Below are 20854 nucleotides of genomic sequence, written 5' to 3'. Positions count from 1 at the left end.
AGCAGTATTTAATTTCTTGGTATTTTTCTTTTAAAAGTTATTAAAATAAAAGTCTTTATGAAGATTATGGCAGGCCTTTTATGTCATAGCTTTAAAATACTGGAAAATAATTTTTAAAGATATTCTGTCCCACAGTTAGTTATAACGGTTATAATTGTTATGATGTAGTATAACATCACTTCCAACTTGATTGCTTAATGCAGAACTTTTTCTTAATAGCCACTTAGACTTTTTTGGCTATGTGGGTCTGCAGAAGAACAGTCCACTCCCGTAAAGAAATTTAAAAGTAGAGATTCTTTGGGTTGTGTGGTAATTTTTTAAATACATGACTAGGATTTTAGATGGCCCTTATTTTTTATTAGTCATTAAGAAATTATTTACTTGATGATTTTAGTTTGGTTTTTCTTTCGTTTTTTCTTTTTTTTGCTCTTTTCCCTAACCTTAGCAGGTTTAAAATTAGGTTTTGCATCCATTGAGCAAAGTTAAGCTGCACGTATTTGTTTTGTTAATGCTCCTATCTGCAGTATAAATCAGCTATGTCTTTGCTTCCAGCTATACTCAACCTCATTACAGATACCTATTACATTCCTTCCTTCGTACAGTAATGGGACTTCTTGCAGTCTGATCTTCAGCACTGAATTTAGTTTAAAAGTCTAGCAGGTCTTTATGGGCTGCAAACTCTAACTTCTTTTCCCCTTTAAATGGTTTAGCCAGTTAAGAAAATGCTAATTGGACACTGCTAATAATTTTTTAAAGGCATGTATAAATTACCTGGAAATAATGGCCTCATGGAGAGCAGCAGACTAGCCTCGAAAAATATTTTTATTTTCTTTTCCAGTAGAGGGACCAAATGTTTTTACAGGGTATTTTTTAAAAATCAGATTTCTCTACTGAAATCCATGACAAATTATTATTTTTCCAAAACCCTGAAAGGAAGAATATGGAGACTGCTTAGCAGATATGTCTGTTGATGTTATAACAGTGAATTATTTCCAGGGACACAAACTTGGGGATGTTTGTTCTCACACTCGACTATGCACGGTAACAAAGGACTGATTTGCAGCTGTCATTTGTCTCTGTTCAAACTGATATGTTGCTGTCCTCCACTGTAAGTTGACGAGAAGCAGTTACGAGTCAGTAATACCCATGCCAGCACATAGAGCTCGAGTGATTATTGCATGTTACCTTTCCCCCCCAACCACTGAAAAAATAGGAGCCGGAAATGTTATCCTATGTTGATTTCTCATTCCTGTATAGCTATTTATTTGATCAGGTGTGAATTAGAATTGTTCATTAAACGTGGTTGTTATTCGGCACAAGAGGGTAAAGGAAGTCAGGAAGTAGCTGCCTACAACAGTAATTAAACATGTGTAACCAATTACAGGGTTTTCCACCATGGCACAAGCATATAATTTGCTAAGTCTTTCTATGAGAATAGATGAAAATAGGTACAAAAAGTGTGTCTGACTACAACATTCTCATGTTAAACATGTCAACATAAATGAACTTTAAATATGTAATTTCTAGTTTGTTAACAAACCGCTGAACTCTATCAGCAAACCACAATAACATATAATTTTGGTTCATTTCGCCAAGAAATATTGCATCTGACAGAGCCAATTAATTGTATTAAACATGATTAATTTTAGGCCTGGACTATATTGATGATATTCATTTGGCAAATCCTAACATGTAGAACTGCACCCTCTCCGTAAGGAAGGGACAGAGGACTGAAAAGATGCGTGATTTATTTGTTAATCGAATAAGCGTCGGGGAGATTGTTTTTCTGAGCAGAGACGTAAGAAGTGCTTATATTTTCTTTGTTACGTTTGCAAATGAAAGTATTTAGCTGGAACTTCCTACATGAAATAAATGCCCATTGATTTGAGAGGTTCTATAGGATTACATTAAATCTGTAATGTCGCCATGCTGCGTAAAGATGATAAATCTCCGTGGTTGGAGCCCACGAGAGTCACAGCGCCTGGCTCCCGTCAGGTGCTGACGTGAGTTTGAAAGGTTACAGATTAGTTTAGCAATGTTAAGTGAACTGGCAAAGGCATCTCTAATTTTGCTGGAAATGAGGAAGCCCGATGGCAGGGGGAATCCTAATGAGCCCATCGAAAGCTGGCTTTGTACCCAACAGACAGGGTGGCTGTGGATTGTATGAAAATATTGGAAATCAATGGCTTCTATGGAATTTCATTAAGAAGCAGTATCCACAATTGATAGAACCTCATAATTTGATGGATTGTGCTAAGAAAATGATTAGCTAGCTAGAAGGAGTCGTAGAATACGCACGCCGGGACGTCAGAAATGTTGAAGTGGGGTAATTTGTACAAAATAAAAAATATTGATTTTACTTATGTGCAAAATTTTGAAATGGAGGGCGGGTTGTGTGGCGACCCGCTGGCTGATGTAATCTCTTGATTTTCCCAGCCGTCCCGGGGGAAGGCGCCGACGAAGGTGACAGTGGGAACGAGGGCAGAAGTGGAAGCGAAGAAACCAATGTTTGTGAGAAATGCTGTGCGGAATTCTTCAAGTGGACGGACTTCCTCGAGCACAAGAAGAGCTGCCCTAAGAACCCGCTGGTCTTGATCGTGAGTGAAGATGAGCCGGCACCACCCTCTGAAGAGTTTCCAGAACCTTCTCCGGCCAGCTCTCCCAGTGACCAGACGGAGAGCGAGGCTGCTGAGGAGGCGGCCCCCCCAGAGAACAGTGAGGGCGTTGACGTGAGGGCCCCAGAGAAGGAGGAAGAGCCCATGGAAGAAGAACCCTCTGGAGACAAAAGCTTCCACAGCCCAGGTCCCTCGCACACGGGCAAGCCGCCGCTACCTCAGATCCCCGAAGCGGCACCCGTGGCCGCGTACAGCATGCCAAACACGAACGTGACGTTAGAGACCCTCCTGAGCACCAAGGTGGCCGTTGCACAGTTCTCCCAGAATGCGAGGGCTGCAGGCAGCGTGGGATCCAGCAGCGGGGTGACCACGGTGGCCATCCCCATGATCCTGGAGCAGCTGATGGCCCTGCAGCAGCAGCAGATCCACCAACTGCAGCTCATCGAGCAGATCCGCAGCCAGGTGGCCATGATGAACCGCCAGCCCCTGAGGCCACCGCTGAACCCTGGGGCAGGTTCGGGGGCTCAGAATGCCCCAGTGCCAGCCTCCAGCCAGCTCCAAGGGCTGGCCACCCATTCAGCCCTGCAGCTCGCTGCCGGGGCCCCCTCTGTCGCCACGGCGCCAGGCCCTGCTGCCCAGCCAGTGGCTTATGAGGGCCCCCAGCACCTGTCGCAGCCGGCATCTGGAACAAGCACCCCACACATGCCCGGCGGGGGCCCCTCCATCCCTGAGTCCAGCGGGCCAGCATCCTCCAGCACAGCCCCGGCCTCCACCGCCCCAGCCTCGGTGGCCAGTGCCTCCAGCAGCTCCTCTCAGCCGCAGAATGCTTCCACGCCCCCTGCCCTGGGGCCTGGACCGCTGCTCAGCTCAGCCCCCAGCCTGCCAAACCCACTTCTACCTCAGACCACCGCCAGCAGCGTCATCTTCCCCAACCCGCTGGTCAGCATCGCGGCCACAGCCAATGCGCTGGACCCCCTGTCGGCCCTCATGAAGCACCGCAAGGGCAAGCCCCCCAACGTGTCGGTGTTCGAGCCCAAGGCCAGTGCTGAGGACCCCTTCTTTAAGCACAAGTGCAGGTTCTGTGCCAAGGTATTTGGGAGCGACAGCGCCCTGCAGATCCACCTGCGCTCCCACACGGGCGAGAGGCCCTTCAAGTGCAACATCTGTGGAAACCGCTTCTCCACAAAGGGCAACCTGAAGGTCCACTTCCAGAGGCACAAGGAGAAGTACCCCCACATCCAGATGAACCCCTACCCCGTCCCGGAGTACCTGGACAACGTGCCCACCTGCTCCGGAATCCCCTACGGGATGTCTCTGCCTCCAGAGAAACCGGTGACCACCTGGCTGGACAGCAAGCCCGTGCTGCCCACCGTGCCCACGTCAGTCGGGCTGCAGCTCCCGCCCACCATCCCTGGCGTCAGCAACTACGCCGACTCCCCCAGCCTCACCCCTGCAAGCCGCTCCCCGCAACGGCCCTCCCCTGCGTCAAGCGAATGCACCTCTTTGTCCCCCGGCCTCAACAGCTCGGAGCCGGGCGTCCCAGTGACTGCAGAGTCCCCACAGCCAGTGCTCGGTGGGTCTTCTCTGACCAAAATCGAGCCCATGAGCCTGCCTTGCGCAAATGCCAGGGCAGGGGACGTCCCCGCCAGCGGGCAGGTGTCCACCGCATCCACCTCGGCCACCACTGCCCTCACGGACAGCAGCATCTCCACAGGCCTCTGCAGCCCGGTCCTTCCTGCCACCTCTGACCAGTTCAAGGCAAAGTTTCCCTTCGGAGGGCTGCTTGACTCTATGCAGACGTCAGAGACCTCCAAGCTGCAACAGCTGGTGGAAAACATCGACAAGAAGATGACCGACCCCAACCAGTGCGTCATCTGCCACCGCGTGCTGAGCTGTCAGAGCGCCCTGAAGATGCACTACAGGACACACACGGGGGAGAGGCCCTTCAAGTGCAAGATCTGCGGGCGCGCCTTCACCACCAAGGGGAACCTGAAGACCCACTTCGGGGTGCACCGCGCCAAGCCACCTCTGCGCGTGCAGCACTCCTGCCCCATCTGCCAGAAGAAGTTCACCAATGCTGTGGTCCTCCAGCAGCACATCCGCATGCACATGGGGGGGCAGATCCCAAACACACCGCTGCCCGAAGGCTTCCAGGATGCCATGGACGCCGAGCTCCCTTACGACGAGAAGGCCGCGGAAGCCCTGAGCGGCTACGACGATGACATGGACGAGAATTCCATGGAGGAGGATGCTGAGCTGAAGGACGCAGCCGGTGACCCATCCAAGCCTCTCCCATCCTTCTCGGGCTCCTGTCCGCCCTCCCCGCCGTCTGTCATTTCCAGCATCGCAGCCCTGGAGAACCAGATGAAAATGATCGACTCTGTCATGAGCTGTCCACAGCTGACCACCTTGAAGTCCATGGAAAACGGGTCTGGGGAGAGTGACCACCTGAGCAATGACTCCTCGTCCGCCGTGGGCGACCTGGAGAGCCGGAGTGCGGGCAGTCCGGCCCTGTCCGAGTCGTCATCCTCCATGCAGGCCCTGTCGCCGGTGAACAGCAACAGCGAGAGCTTGCAGTCCAAGTCCCCGGGCCTCAGCAACCAGGAGGAGCCCCAGGAGATCCCGCTAAAGACCGAAAGGCCGGACAGTCCGCCCCCCGCCCCCGAAAACGGAGGCGCCCTGGACCTGACGGCTGCCCACCCTGGCCGGCCGGCCGTCAAGGAGGAGGCCCCATTTAGCCTGCTGTTCCTGAGCAGAGAACGGGGTAAGTGTGACAGTGCTGTGTGTCGTGTCTGTGCCAAGCCTTTTGCTTGCAGGAGCGCGTTGGAAATCCACCACCGCAGCCACACTAAGGAGCGTCCGTTTGTCTGTGCGGTCTGCAGGCGCGGGTGCTCCACTATGGGTAATTTAAAGCAGCACTTGCTGACCCACAAGTTGAAAGAGCTGCCTTCTCAGTTACTTGACCCCAACTTTGCTCTAGGTCCCAGCCAGAGCACCCCTAGCCTGGTTGCCAGCTCCACGCCCGCCATGATCAAAATGGAAGTGAACGGGCACAGCAAGGCTGTCGCGCTGGGCGAGGGACCGCCGCTACCGGCTGCCGTCCAGGTGCCCGCCGGGCCGCAGACAGTGATGAGCCCTGGGCTCGCCCCCATGCTGGCCCCGCCACCACGCCGGACGCCCAAGCAGCACAACTGCCAGTCCTGCGGGAAGACCTTCTCCTCGGCCAGCGCACTGCAGATCCATGAGCGCACCCACACAGGGGAGAAGCCATTCGGCTGCACCATCTGCGGGAGGGCATTCACCACCAAGGGCAACCTCAAGGTAAGGGCACGGGTGCTTGCCCGCCGCGCTCGGGACGCTCTCCACCTCCCTAGGTACAGCAGGCGGGGCATCCACTGAGGTCCCAGCTGGGCTGAGATGCTGGGGCACCCACGCAAGACAGCACTGTACATGCCTGTGTGGTGTGGGTGAGTGCGTGTGTGTGTAGTGTATGTGCCCGTGAGCACGTGAGTTGTAGTGTGCATGTATTTTGTGTGTGGCGGCATGTGCATTGTGTCAGTGTGCACATGCACATGTGTAGTGTGTGCAGTCTGTGCTCATGTGTTCGAATGCACATGCATTCATATGTGTATGTGTGCGCTCACCAAGGTGTGTGTGCCATCCACATGGCGTGAGAGACTCACCTTCCCATGCAGGCCTAGCCTTCCCTCAAGGGGCTTGTGCCGCTTTGGTGGCCGTGGCAGCCTGTTGGGGATGACACACACTTGCTCCAGGGTGGGCAGGCCCAGGGCCAGGGCTGTCTTGAATTTTGCGGAACACTGATAATAAGATAAACTGGGCCATTAAACGCTTGCACGTGATAGGAATAATGCAAATCCTGCCTGGGGGCCAGAGGTTGGTCCTGTGGTTTTGTCCACGTGGCGTTTGTGAGAAGCTTCCCAGCAGAGGGACACAGCACGGCAGTGTGCTCGTGCTTAAGGTTCCAGCCATGCTGCCCGTTTCCCTAAAGGTGGAGTGTGTGAAGGATGCTGGATGACACGTCCAGGCCTGTGTTCACCTCCTGAGCGTGCCACTTTCCATCCCATGTCACGTGCCTGTTTGGGTCTCGGTGACCCTTTCAGGGACTGTGAAAAGATCAGGACCTGTGGCTTCTGCTTGCTCGTAGGATAAGAGGCACCTGAGGTCTCTGCTGACCACAGGTGTCCTGGGGTGTTTCCTCCATGTTTGGGAGAAAGCAACAGAGGAGAGAGGACGGTGAGGCCAAGAGTTCGAGTAGAAGACTATTTAAAGGGCGGGGAGAGGCACAGAGGACAGGGGGCTCGGGGGGTGGGGGCGAGGCCCTGTGTCCTCTCGCTGTGGAACATCCTCTGGGTCTCACTAGGGGCAAAAGTTCTTCTATCGGGTTTGTGAACTGAAAGCAACATTCATTACCACATTGGCTGCTTTTGCATCATGTATATGATAAAAGGAAGTGTTGCATATTTAAGTATAAGAGGCTCAGGAGTTCACCTAACAATGTTTTGTTGTCCCCATACTAATGCTTAGGATGGGGAAAGAAAAGACTCTGAGAAAGTTACACTGAGTTTCTGGATGACACTTGTGACCGTGGAGACAGGAGCACGCCGCCTGCAGGGCTGGGCTTGCTTACTCGCGGGTTGTCTCTCCGTGTCTCACACGCAGGTGCACATGGGCACGCACATGTGGAATAACGCCCCTGCGAGGCGCGGCCGCCGCCTGTCCGTGGAAAACCCCATGGCTCTGCTAGGTGGTGATGCCCTGAAGTTCTCAGAAATGTTCCAGAAGGATTTGGCAGCGCGAGCAATGAATGTTGACCCCAGTTTTTGGAACCAGTATGCTGCAGCGATCACAAACGGTCTTGCCATGAAGAACAATGAGATTTCTGTCATCCAGAATGGAGGCATCCCCCAGCTGCCAGTAAGTCTGGGCGGAAGCGCCCTCCCCTCCCTGGGTTCCCTGACCGCTGGGATGGACAAGGCTCGCACCGGCAGTAGCCCGCCCATTGTGGGTTTGGACAAAGCAAACTCCGACACGGGAGCCAGCCGTCCGTTCACGAGGTTTATTGAGGACAACAAGGAGATTGGCATTAACTAGCCGTGCGCGCAGCTCAGTCCACTGGCCCTGTCCCACGTGCACACTGAGAGGTGTCACCATCAGCCTCGCCCTTCCTGCCGGTTCTCAAAGTTTTACCTGTAGAAAACATGTGAGCTGTGTGGCTGCTGACAGGTGGTCTCTGCATGGTACTTGCTTCCACGGTGAGCTTGACTGTTCTTGAGAACTCTGCAATCTGTTAAACAAATCAAAGAAAGAAGTCCTTGGAAAACCGCCTTGGGAACGAAAAGGGCTCAGACCACATCCACTTCCTTTCTCCTAAAACCTAATAATCCCTGAGAGGGAGAGAGGGGTCCCCCGTGGTATATCTAGTGAAACTCATTCGATCGTTTTGTTGGAATTAGTTAGAAACTTGAACTGTTTTTAGAACTCTCATCGTAAAGACGTGGTCCAGTACTCCTAACGCTGTCTTATGGCGGTACTTTTGTCTGTAGTATTTATAATGTTAAGATTATGCGGGTAACAGACAATACAGCCCCAACTTTAAAGGAAGCTTTTGTACTGCAGAATACATCTGGCTATGTGATTTTTTTTTTTTTAAAGCAAGATTTGTTTTATTATAAATAAGTGGGTTATTTCAATACAGGCAAAATTGTGAATTCTATTGGGAAAGATGGCATGCTATTGTGTGCAAGTACCTATCAGTAACAAGCCTTTTTTCTTTTTAATTTAAGTGTTTGTAGCTGCTATGTGGACAGTTGCTGTCTAGTGTGGTCTGTAGCCCAGTGATTGGGAACAAGTTACAGACAAACGTCACCGTAAATTATTCACAACATTATAAACAGTTGTGAGTAAATATTTCACGTTATCGAAGCTGTACAATAAAAAGGTAATGTTTGTATAATGTGGTTGCAAACTCTTAATTTATACTATTGCACTTTTAGTATTTTGTATTAGGGAGGTTTGTCTATAATTTGAAAATTTAAAAAGATGTAAAGTATTTTATAAATAGTACTTTGATTTAAGGAAAATGAAAAAAAAGTTATAGTTTCTTGTTTTGTCTTAAGGTCAAACAATATGAGAAATCTATGCTACTTAAACAGAAAAGCCACCAAGACTTGTGAGTTCCTCAATAAACTAGGGCCTGCCATTTCTTAAATTAAAATGACTTATTTAACTTTTCTACAAAGCCCATTTGAAAACTTGACCACCCCTGACGAAACTTGGATGCATTAACCTTAGGACTGTGACGCCATACAAGCCAGGAACTAACTAAGAGTCGTTGTGTAGGTGTAATTTTACTGTGATCTCTGCTGTCTCTTTCTCCCGCACCCACAAACAGGATTCTGACTGCCTGTCAATAAACAATAAACTGGAGAGAAATGTCGGGTGTCTGGCAGTATAATCAGTCATACGTGGGAAATTTTCTGAGTTCCTGATTTATTTATTATCTTCTCAGATGAAAACAAAGCACAATGTCATCTGATTATTCAAAATTCAGTCTTAAGCTGGTGAGTTTGTTTAAATTGCTTCGAGTAAGGAAAGGGACCCGTGGCCAGGGTGCCGGGGCGGGGCCGAGTTGCAGCCTGCACAGGCACAGTCGTGTGCTCTACCTCATTTTGTGCGTCGCCAGCATGCTGGAGTCTGTGAACTTCCTCCCACGACACTGCTGCGGAGATGTCGTGGGGAGTAGGGTGACTGTGCGAGAGGAGTGTGTGCCCCGGAAGAAGGAGTCAGACAGTGAAGTCATCTCAGTGGAAACGGAGAAATAGGACAATCTTTCCAACACAACAGCAACAACGAAGTCACATCGAGGCAGTGAGCAAAAAGCGTTTTGAAGACTCATGAATAAGCAGACTTAGCTGTTTATTTCTACCAGAAATGAACCTTGAAGTCTACAGCGCTGTTTCCCACGGTGACGAGAGGGAAGCTTCCTGTGTTGTACCTCTCCTCTCGTGGGACAGGTGAGGGGTGTCACCATATGGGGAAAAGAAAACTGAGGTGGCCTACTGTTGCTGTTTCAGCAGTTGAATGTTTTTATTATTTATCTGTGTCCTTTTTGGTGTGAAATCTTTTTTTTTTTTTGGTTAGTATTTGGTACCCTGTAGTGTCCTCTCTTCTCCCAAAAGGATGTGTATATAATTTACGAAAAGAGAAATGTAAAGTGTTGTAAATAAGATGGCTCGTGAAGGGACAGTGAGACTGGCCCCGTCTGTTCAGGGCTGGGCCTCCCCCCGCATGGTGAAGAGAGACGCTATTTTTCTATTGCAATACCGTGTGGGGCCAGGGGCCTCCCTGAAGCAGCTGGGAATCGTTACCTAGATCCAATATTTTTTATGATAAAATCTGTGGCTCGACACATCTGCTGATCGAAATGGATGTCTTAGTCTAGGTTACTATTTTTGTCATATGGAATTGAATAAAATGCAGGATGTAATATTATTTCTGAATTGTGTTCCTTGATTATTCTAATTGCGAAAGTGAAATTTGCGATTATGATCATTTATGGTGGACATACATCTGTAGTGTTTCTCCGAGGAAAGTCACCGAGGTTGACAGCTTAGATTTAGCAATATCTAAGTGTATCTCAATTGGTCTTGAAGTTTTTATTTTTCACTTTTTTATAAAATTAAAATGCAGCCTCCTAATCCTGGGGTTTTTTTTTACATCTATGATGGAAGAAGATGTAGTAGAAAATACTTAATTGTTAGAGACTGTTGGCAACGTCCAAAAATGACAATATTCTGAATTACCCTCCTATCGTCGGCATTAAGTGACAATGGCTGCTCTTCAGGTTACTTGAAAAATAAATAGCTGTGCATCAAATCACATTATAGGAAGGACAGAGAAAGGAGGGTGCTACAGTGACCACGGACAGCTTTGTGTGTCCACCGACATCAGCACCTTATGTCGGCTCGTTCCAGCGGGAGGGTGCCCTTTACTTTACAAAAATCTTTACCTCACTAATAACATTCAATAAGACTTAACTGATTTAATGGCTCCTGGATTTCAACGTATACGACCCATTTCTTCTTTTTTCAGAATAACCACTGATACCTAGAAGACACAGTAATTTTTACCTGGAAAGTGCTGGGTGATTGTAAAGGATTGATAGATGCGCTGACCACTGAACTAACTGCCCAGGCCAGCCTTCTGGCACGTACATAAGCCTTAGGGATTCAGACTTGTGGATTTCAGTGCTAGAATAGAAATTATGAGATATAAACCAGGTAAATCAGATAGTAAATTCAATTTTTTTATAAAAATGGTAAGGAAATAGCAAAGATTCCTACAATGATTTAAAATAATATAAATTAAAATGCAGGAAAGAGGGATTTACTTATATTTCAAAAATATTTCCAGTGTAAATCCAGAGGTGTTTCAGCCTAACAAGCCTGGATATTTACTTCTTTCTGACATCAACTCTAGTTGCTCAGACCGTATATCAAAGGATCATAAATGCCAACAGCCCTAAAAATTATTTATTTCTATATATTTCTATTCTAAGTTCATTACAGGAACCATTGACATTTAAAACTAATTTAAAAGTATTGCAAAAGGGCTAAAAAGCGATTGTTTTTAAACTCCTTGCTGTTAGTTTTATTCCCGGAGAAGCTTCAGGGCAACATGGGCTCCACCTGCTCTCCCTCTGCTTGGCCAGCACTGCCGGCTCCTCCCCGAGCCTCACGCAGCTCAGTGGACAGCAGGGCCCTGCATTACTGGGCTGCGTGCACGTCTCCAGCCCAGCCAACTTTGCATCACTGTATTTATTTTGGCTGTCTAATGCCATGCAAGTGCAGACCCCTCATTTCTTTTCTCTGGTGGCTCCTTGCAGCAGAGATAATATCACATACGTGGAATTCTGTGTCCCGCCTGTCACCTTGCGTGGTAGCCAACCTGTGCGCCTCGATTTTCCATCTTGTGTTAATGACTGGTACCTAGGTAGGGAGCCGGCCCTGATTTACTCCTTTGAAAACTTCCTCATGACCCACCGCCACGCTGGAGAGCAGAGCTATGAAACATCTGTGTTAGCAGGTCCGCATGCTCACTTTCAGCTATGTTAACATCTGGTCTACAAAACTAGGAAGAAAATTCAGTCCCTCCTTTACTTTTTCACTTCAGTGGGAAATATGGAGCATGGTTTCAGCATTCCTTATGAAGGAAACCTTCAGTGAATCACCACAAGGCGCTCTCCTGCCCTTCTCCCGTCTGCAGTTTTGTAGCAAGTTCACAGGCTCAGGGTGTGTCAGTGTCGCCCCGCACCAGCCAGGCTGTCACACTCTGTGGTGGGCCCAGCCCGGCTCCTCATTCCGGCTCTGCCGTGTGGAAGCTGCAGCCAGCTCATCTCCTTCCCTCCACTTCCTGATCTGTGGGAAGGGGGTGGAATTGGTGATATTAAAATTCTTCTAAAATTCAGTGACTTTTTTTGAAAGAACTACAGCTAATGTACACTTTCCTTTTTCCCCCCAGAATTCACTAGACAGACTAATTGACAGTATTTACATAGAAAATACAAATGATTACATATGAATATAAATAGAATAAATTTATTACAAATGACTTTGCTAAAGAAAATATGTGGAATCATTTTTGGATCATGAAAAATGTGTTGGTATCTTTGATTTTTTTTTTAAATCATTGAATTTATTGAAGCTTTCTAAAATGCAGGTATATTCAAGGTAAAATAAAATGAACCTCTGTGAACATTATGCTTACTGCATTTTCTGTCAGAAGAGAGTCTTTTAAAAGTGTTTTTTGTTGTGTTTTGCACACACAGGTACACATACAGCTCCTCGTTAAGATGATAGGTACAGATCCGTACACATTCAGAAGAGTATGCGGTTCACAGAAGTGGTGTTTCTTCGTGTTCTTTCCTGAACTGTTAATGTCGGCTGTCCTGTCCTGATTTGTAACCCTATCTGCATTTTGTTCTAACTCCTTTGGGAGAAGGGCAGCTTCTCAGGACAGCCGTGCATCCCGTCTGTCCACTGTGACTGAGTCAGTATTTCATTGAAACTGTAATGACCAGTGGACAACAATCAGAAAGTCGGTGAGACAGGAAAGAGAAGAAAGCTGTGTCCCTGCTGTCAGCGTGGTCGTGTTCAGTGTGTCGACAGTTCTTGCTGTCACTACGTGGAAGGTGACCCGTAGGTCACACCGTGAGGTGACCGTGTGAGGACCTGTCCACATCAGCAGGAGCCACTCACTGAATGTGATTCACACACAGGAATACGTGTCTGGGGACAGTAATTCCAAATGTGAATATTTGTGAACATGGGAATTTTGTAACACCCCCCCCCCCCAGACACTTCCTAAGTTGGTGTGATACACATGTGAACTTACAGAAATGATCTGTGAACTGGAATCTTTACAGAGAAGTATGTTATTTCCTTCACTCTCCACTCTGATAGTTCAGATACTACTAATTCCATTTATTTATTTTCTTCCTAGCCTAACTTAAAGGACATGTGAATTTTAATAACTTTTTACAAATAGGGATATAAACATCTAAATGACAAGTCATCACATTCGTTTTGTAACTGGAAGATCTTCTGATTTTATGGGTGGTACAAAATACTTCTATTTTCTTTTATTTTTCCTATTTGCTGTATTGAGAACAATTTAAAACAGCTCTTATTATAACCTAAAATTACCCAGGAGAAATATGTCACATTCTCCCACAAACATCACTGCTGAAGGAAAACAAGTAGGCTTAGAAAAAAATATTTTCCACACTTGGGGTGGCAAAAGTTTTAGGGTTACATAGTGAGAGAAGTGTATAGCAAGTTCCCCACACATTCAGTGAGTTTAAAGATAAATTAGACAGTGAATTGTAGATCCGTTTCTTTCACAAATAAGCCAGAGGTGTTTGTTTTTCCCAGGAAATCGTCGGGTCCAGTCACTGTTCCTCAAGGTAACGATGGTGTTGTGCAGATCAGGAAGCCCTAACATTCCTTTTGTTTTCTCTTCTTCCCGGCTTTTCATCCTTTCTTCAGTAGTTTATGTTGCTTTGCTTTATTTGTGGCTTTTAGTAAAGAGCATTGAGTGCCGCTGTGAAACGCATCGGCCAGGACAGGTGGGCTGCACCCCTAGGGGCTTGGGGTCACTGGGAAAAGAGCTCTGCCACCCAGGCATTGCCTCTTTGCGACTTTAAACAAATGTACTGATAATTCAAAAGAGGTAGGTGCTGTCCAGGCATTCTCTCTTAAAGGTGACGAATTCAGTTATCTGACCTCAGTCTGTAGACACATTTGCTGAATGAGTTGAACCAGCCATAATATCACCCAAGAAATGACTCGATCTTTATTTGCTAACACTGAGAAAGGAGTGCCAGCCTATAAAGGAGCCAATCTGGAAATTCTCATCAGCAGTGAAGTAAAGACAAACCGACGTAGGAATATAGCCTCGCCAGCATCTCAGGAGTTTTTGCAGCTGCATTGACCTCGTAGATTGTCAATTAGAAGCTATAGGCAATTTGGGGAAATGAACTTTGTCGATAAATATTTGCAAATGGTTAATTTTTCCTGAGGAAAACTCCAGACATATTTTTCATAATCTTGGTAGTTTGTGTAGAGCTTGAGAAAAGGCTGCTGTGTTGCTGCAGTTAATGACTGCAGCTCACTCCTTCTTGATCCGTTCCCTGCCTGCTCAAGACCCTTCCTTTATATTTCTTCTCGTTTGCATTGCCATCTTTTACCCAGAATTTATCTCCTGGCTTGGTGTTTCTGTTTTTTGAGTTTCTGTTAAACCTTGGTCCTACCATTCTTGTCAGCTGCTTTGCTGAATAGTAGGAGAGCAACTTTTAAATTAAAATCATAATTTGATTATTTTCCAAGATGGTCCCTGAGGCTCACCTCAGAACCCAATAAGCTTTTTCCTCCAGTGGCCTGAATTAGATACTTAGTCTTAGAAACAGACTCAGTGGTCTTTGAAGAAATGAAATCGTTCATGGCTGGGCTTGGTATTTAACTGAAGACAAATTCGAGGTTTTCTCACAAGCCCTGAAAAGGGAAACTCAGCGATCAGTTAGTGTCTCGACACCCTCCCATGACTGCTGGCTTCACTGTGGCTCGAACAAAGCGTCCTCAGTGGTGTTCAGGCCAGCGTGCTGACGGGGCACAAGCAGGTGTGCAAGTGTGTATGTTGCCTTACCTAGGCTTGGCGGAGCCCGCCGAGAAAATGCGACTATGTACCTGGATGGGGGGGGGGGGGGGTGTGGGAGACAGGGAGACGGGACAGTCCGTGGCAGAGCCAGAGTGTCTGCTGCCTGCCTTCAAGATCGTGCCCCTTGCTCCAGCATTGATTGCATCGTGAAGACCGGCAGTGAGGGATGGCCCAGTGAGCTCACTTTCCCTGTCCTGTGTGGTTGATGCAATCTAACTTCATTGGCTTTGGAAGCATTAAGAGAAGAATTGTAGGCTATGTAAAAATTATAAGTGCATTAAAATAGTCTTTGTAATCACAGAAAGAGTATCACCAGACCCCAAGTCTAGCCTTCAGGAAGGAAATGCAAAAAGAATTTAAGTACAGGATCTTGCAGAAAAATGACGTTGCCTGCCTTTTGATAAAGCTCACTTTAAAAAATATTCTTAAACCCAAATCTTTATCTTGCAAGTCTATGATGAGAACTAATTTAAACTGGTTTGATCTTTACTTCAATATTTAGAAGAAATTTCTATTTTATTGATAGACTATATGTACCTGAAAGAGCGACCCTTTAAGAACCAACCTTCTAAGGAGGTGCATGCACCTAATTCAGCTCAGCAAGTGTCCAGAATAACAAGCTTCATGAGCAGAAAATAATGCTGAGCTTAATTATTTTATTAATGCACACTCCCTGAGGTAAGGAAATGCTGGTTTTTCTAAACTTCATAGGCACAGATAAAACAGTTGGTGTATGGTTGCAGGCTAGCTTGATTGTTATGTTAGAAAATATTCAGTATTTCATGTGCATTTAAAAATTGCATATTCAATATTATTTGTATTTTCCCTGCTTTTGTAGTTAAAGAGGTTGGAGCTCTTCTTTTGATGTGTTGGAATCGCATTGGCAGAACGTTTGACGTTTAGAGGTAATTGTGGAAGGTGTGATTCACCCATGGGAGTATCGCCAGGCTTGCTGTTTCGGGATGCAGGGCACCCACACCAGGGTGCACGAATCGTCCACGTCCCGCCTAGGGGACTCTCCTCCCCGCTGGCTGCTTGTCTGCGAGTTCTTGATGGTGACTTTTCAGTCCTGCACCTACTGTAACCTTGATTTTTAAGATAGTTTCCTTTAGAAACCAATCTTAAAACATTCCAACCTTTCTAAACATACAAAATATTTTCCAAAATTAAAAATAAAAGGTGGTATGAGACAAGTCCTCTGGCAAGGATTCCACCACAGGTATCTGAGCTGCGGATGAGGAGGCCTGTGCCCTCCCGGCTTGGTGGGGGCTCGCTCTGTGGCCTCCACGGGGTCTGGCTGCGGAGGCTGAGTCCTGGTTCCGTGGAACCTCGCAGGTGGAGATCGGCTTTTAAGTTCCTTCTCGCATAAGTACCCACCAAGCTGCCGGCGGTGTTTCTTTAAAATGCTGCATCTGTGTGTAGATGTTCGCACACGTGGACAGGGACATGCTTGTGTCACTGGAGGTGGGTAGAGCTGGGGGCAGGGCTGTGAGCCCCCAGTTCCAGCCCCCAGGCTACAGGGTCAGAGAGACTGAGTCTGCGAGACTCAACTGGGGTGGCATTTGGGGTGCCCAGAGCTCCCATCCTGGGCACGGCCAGTGGAGGCAGTGCAGGTGTGGACGGGGCTAGAGTTCAGGAATCAGGACAGGAGAGGGTCGTGGGGAGGCGGCCCTCACAGCAGGCGAAGCCACAGCCCCACCAGCTGCCTGGAGGTGACGCCTGGCCCGGGGGAGATTGCCCCCATGGGCCGCCTGCAGCTGCAGTGCGGGGGGCACTACCTCACCCCCAGGCCACCGACCGTCAGTCTCCAGCTGACATCCTGCCCAGCAGGTGGAGAGCTGGCACCAACCCCTCCAGCGGTGCTGCCAAATGATGTTAGGCGGGTAGAAAGAAAGCTGAACTCATGCCCACTGACCAGCTTGGAGAAACAATGGGGTCCATGCAGTCCCTTGAAAGGAGGTGCAGGTGGTAAGTGGGGTTTGGGAAGGGCAGCCTGTGCTCAAGGTGGCTGCGTGTTCTGCCAGGTCTTGCTCTGGGCTCGTAGGACTCTGCGGCCAGCGGAGAGCTGCTGCCTGGGGAGGAGGTCCTGGGAGGAGGAGCTGTCCTGGGTAGCCCAGGGCAGCGCACTCCCTGAAGGCCTCTGTCACCCACAGACACATCCTGAGGCTGGCACATTGGCTCATCTCTTGAAAGCAGCATACCATCTCTTAGCCCCAGAGCCTCTGACACAGCTACCACCAGGGGAGGAGTGCTGGGGGAGTGTTGGCTCGGTGGGGTTTCTGCTGGTCAGGGGGTCCCGGCTGGCATCGCTGAGTGCAGACTGAGATCTTAGAATGAGACACGGACCTCAGAGTGGGGCCAGAGTGGAGCGGCTGGGCCAGCTCCCAGGGGTCACCTCTGTGACCTCTGCAGGGGTCGGCCAGGCTCCTCCCCTTCCACCCACAACTGCCGGCACACGGAAATGAGGCCGATGCCCCACAGCCTGCAGTCTGCTTGGCCTGTCTGCGTCCCCAGGGCAGTGGGCTTACTTGGGATGACGTTGGATGAGGTGAGAATCAACACTTGGGTTCCATGCTTTGTGCGGTTGTGTCATACTTTCCTCTGAAATTGTGTGTCTCTTAGTTTCCTGCTCCGTGCTCCAGGACAGTGGTGGCGCCAATGGGTGGGCTGGGCTGTCTGAGAACTTGCTTTTTTCCAGGGGGCAGAAAACCTGTAACAGCTTTGGGGAGGAGAGCTGAATCTGGGGTGTCAGCTCATGAATGGACCAGGCTAGTTCTCTGTGATCACTGAACAGAATTAACCTTAAAAAATAAGGGCAAATTATAGTACACCCCCCACAGTGTAGAGGGAGGGGTTTGAACAAGAAAGGCTTGTACCGGGGGCATTTGAGGATGATGAAGATGAGCAAAAACATTTGTTAAATCCCCCTATAACATTCCTGAAGCGAATGATACATTGATAGGTAGAGAGAGAGATGATGGATATTAGATGGATGTATGGACAGACTGGTAGAAGATGGACAGATGATGATGGGTGGATGATAGATAATAGATGGGTAAATGGATAGATGATGGATGAGAGATGGATAGATGGTAGGTGGATAGATAGATAACATGATGGATAGATGATAGATGGGTAAATGGATAGATGATGGATGAGAGATGGATAGATGGTAGGTGGATAGATAGATAGATACATGATGGATAGATGATAGATGGATTGATAGATGAGAGATGGCTAGATGATGATGGATGGATGATATGACAGATATTCCCTGTATTATTGGTAGGAGTGGAAGACGAGTGAAATTCAGTACCTGTTCTCAGGAAGTGGCATTCAGCCAGGAGACATCCTGTGCTGAGCCCACCTTGATGCCCCGTGTTGTTTCACCCTCTGCAGCATGCACCTCCCTCCCTCTTTTCAGTGGGTATTTTGTAGAGTCTTGCAGTGGTTCTGGAGCTGTGGTGTGCATCGGGATCTCCTGGGGGCGGGTTAAACCACAGACTCCCGGGCCTGCCCCCGAGGCTCTGATTCAGCAGGTCTGGGGTGGGGCTTGAGAGCCTACATTTCTCAGGGGTTCCCAGGTGAGGTGGATGCTGCTGGCCCAGGGACCCCACTTTGCAAACCACAGATGTAGTCACCCCAGGGGGGCTCTCCGGAACTCAGCCAGGCTCTGTCCACACCAGGTGGATCAGAATGGCTGAGGGTGAAGCCCAGGTGGTGGTTGGTCAACAGGATTTAAAACGGCACCAGGCTTTGCCAAAGTGTAATGTCCAGACCACCCGGGGAATCTCGTTAAAATGCAGATTCTGGCTTGATGGGTCTGGAGTGGGGCCTGGGAGTCTGCATTTCTACCACGATCCCAGGGGATGCAGATGCCTCTGGTCTTGGCACCACACTAAGCAAAGGGAGAGAAAAGGAAGCTTTAAATGCTCCTTAAGGACAAGTCAGCACTACCCAAGGCACCAGGCCCTTACGCTCTACTTTTTCCCAAGGCCCTTCTTCATTAATTAAGTTTGCATTTGGCTGCAAATAACAGAAACCCCATCTAACAGCTTCAATAAAGGTTTATTTTTCTCATAGAACCCAAAGTTCAGAGTTAGGTAATTGCTGAGGATGGTTCGGTTGCCCACTGAGGCCACCAGAGGCATTAATGTCCTCATGCTGCTCCTTTATGACCACAAGGTGGCTGCTGCAGTCCCAGGCACTGCATTCGTGCTCCACTCACAAAGAAGAAAGAAGAGCAAAGGGCACCAGGCCTAAAGTCAGTATTCCCATCTCTTTATCAGACGAGTGAAAGGTTTTTCAGAAACCCCACCCAGCAGACTTCTGCTTCGGTTTCTTGGACCAGCACTGTGGTCAAGAGGCCACCCCCAGCTGGAAGTGGCTTAGAATAAGTGTGTATGAGAGACAGCCCACAGTTTGTGGCACAGCCCTCCAGTCTGTTGCCCCTGAGCAGGTGTGCTGTGCCAGCTCTCACTAACGCCTGGTGGGGGAATCTTCTAGGCTATCTCCATTCTGCCTGAGGCCTGCTCTCTGCTCACCCTGGGAGCCTAGCAGGTCAGTGGGTCTCGTGCAGACCTTGACAAGCATGGGCTTCATGAACAGAAGGCCTCGGTCTGAGCTCCAGCACTTACACCGTGGCTTTGTGAGGGTAGGCCGCTACTCACGTTCTCGGAATCGTAAACTCGGGGTTTGTATGGGGGCTTTAGGGCCCTGCCTCGCTGGGCTTCCGTCAGCATCACCGGAGCCAGTGTCTAACCTGCCCAGCTTGCGGCCGTTCCTGGGAAGCTCCTGCTGTCCAGCACGCCGCCCGCAGCTCTGCCCGGGGAGCTCGCTCACGTCTTCCAGACCCGTCCCTCCTGAAATGGGTCAGCCGGTCATGAGCAGAGCAAGGACAGGATCCCACCTGCCGGCCGGCGGCCTGGCCAAAGTGCTGGGAGAGCCAGGCAGGGCTGCTGCAACCATCCAGGCATAACTGAGATCTGTTTACTAGAAGCTTCTACCCTGACCAGTGGAGGGTGAGTGTGGCAGGTGTGGGGACAGTGCCCCACAGACAGGGACCCGTGCCTCTGGAAAGGGGGTGAGGCTCAGCCTCGTGACAGCGGCAGGGCGCTGGGATCTCCTGGGAGGGGCGGGTTTGATAGCGTGGGTGGAGTAAGGGGAGCCGCTGGCCCTGACCCAGGGAGAGCAGCTGGAAGCAGGTGCGGGCAGAGCCGGCTCTGATGGGACACGTGCTGCCCTCTGGGGGCTCTGCCCTGGGCAGCCTGGTCTCCGTGAAGCTCGCAGGGCACCGCGCGGGAACCACGCACCTGCTTCCAGGTACAGCAGGTCATCTTCTGGGGTTGACCCCACTGCAGCTCTCGTCCGTGTCTGTGCACATCTGGTCTCCACAGCAGAGGAAGCCTCACAGCCGGCTGCTAACAGCTCACCCTGGCGCCTACTGAGAGCCAGAGCCATGGCTGAGCAGAGATGTTTCAGACAGGCCCCGCGTGTCAGCTGATTATTCTCTGGCTGATTCTAACTCCAGTGTTACTCTTGCGCTCACAAGAGGAGTGTTCGTGGTTTTAGCCCTCACCTTCGTGGAGCCAGCCCAAAGACTGGCACACAGGCCGTGTCCAATAAATACGTGTTGATGAACCGAAATTAGTGTTGTAGATGCAGGAATGTTCTCAAGCTTTGAAGAAGTCTGGGTAAACCCAGAGAATGCCAGTTCTGCCAAAGAACTGTAGTATTTTCTGCTGCTCCCGCCTCATGGTTCAGGAGTGACTACGGAGGCGGAATGCAGAATGGTGTTTTGCAGTGTTCAGCTTAATGATCCAGGAACTGCAGATGGAGGGGGATAACTTGAAAAGAAAAGGGCATTATTGGTGAATGCGCTGGACGCCTTGCAAATTTGAGAGGATAAATTGAAATTTTACAGGACTAATGAGTTTTTGAAAACTGTTAGCCAGCCTTGTCCAAACAGTTCTCTCCCTATTTAAGATTTTCTAAATTAGAAACTC

The 20854-nt window shown here is 49.0% G+C and overlaps 1 protein-coding gene across 1 annotated transcript; it reads left to right on the top strand.

Annotated features, from left to right (window-relative positions):
- Positions 1-1926: 1926 nt before the first annotated feature.
- On the top strand, positions 1927-7727 carry SALL3 (spalt like transcription factor 3). Its single transcript, XM_046671982.1, has 3 exons — positions 1927-1933; positions 2437-5936; positions 7296-7727. The coding sequence occupies exons 1-3, from the start codon at positions 1927-1929 to the stop codon at positions 7725-7727; spliced, it is 3939 nt and encodes a 1312-aa protein (XP_046527938.1).
- Positions 7728-20854: the final 13127 nt, after the last annotated feature.

This window comes from Equus quagga, chromosome 9 (assembly GCF_021613505.1).
Source record: "Equus quagga isolate Etosha38 chromosome 9, UCLA_HA_Equagga_1.0, whole genome shotgun sequence".
Lineage (NCBI taxonomy): Eukaryota > Metazoa > Chordata > Mammalia > Perissodactyla > Equidae > Equus > Equus quagga.
This window is presented reverse-complemented; position numbering and strand designations above follow the sequence as displayed.

Bases quoted from the DNA above. Each gene is read 5' to 3' on its own strand.
- SALL3 (XM_046671982.1), top strand. The intron at 5,937-7,295 runs GTAAGGGCACGG...TCTCACACGCAG, and splicing joins CCACCAAGGGCAACCTCAAG to GTGCACATGGGCACGCACAT.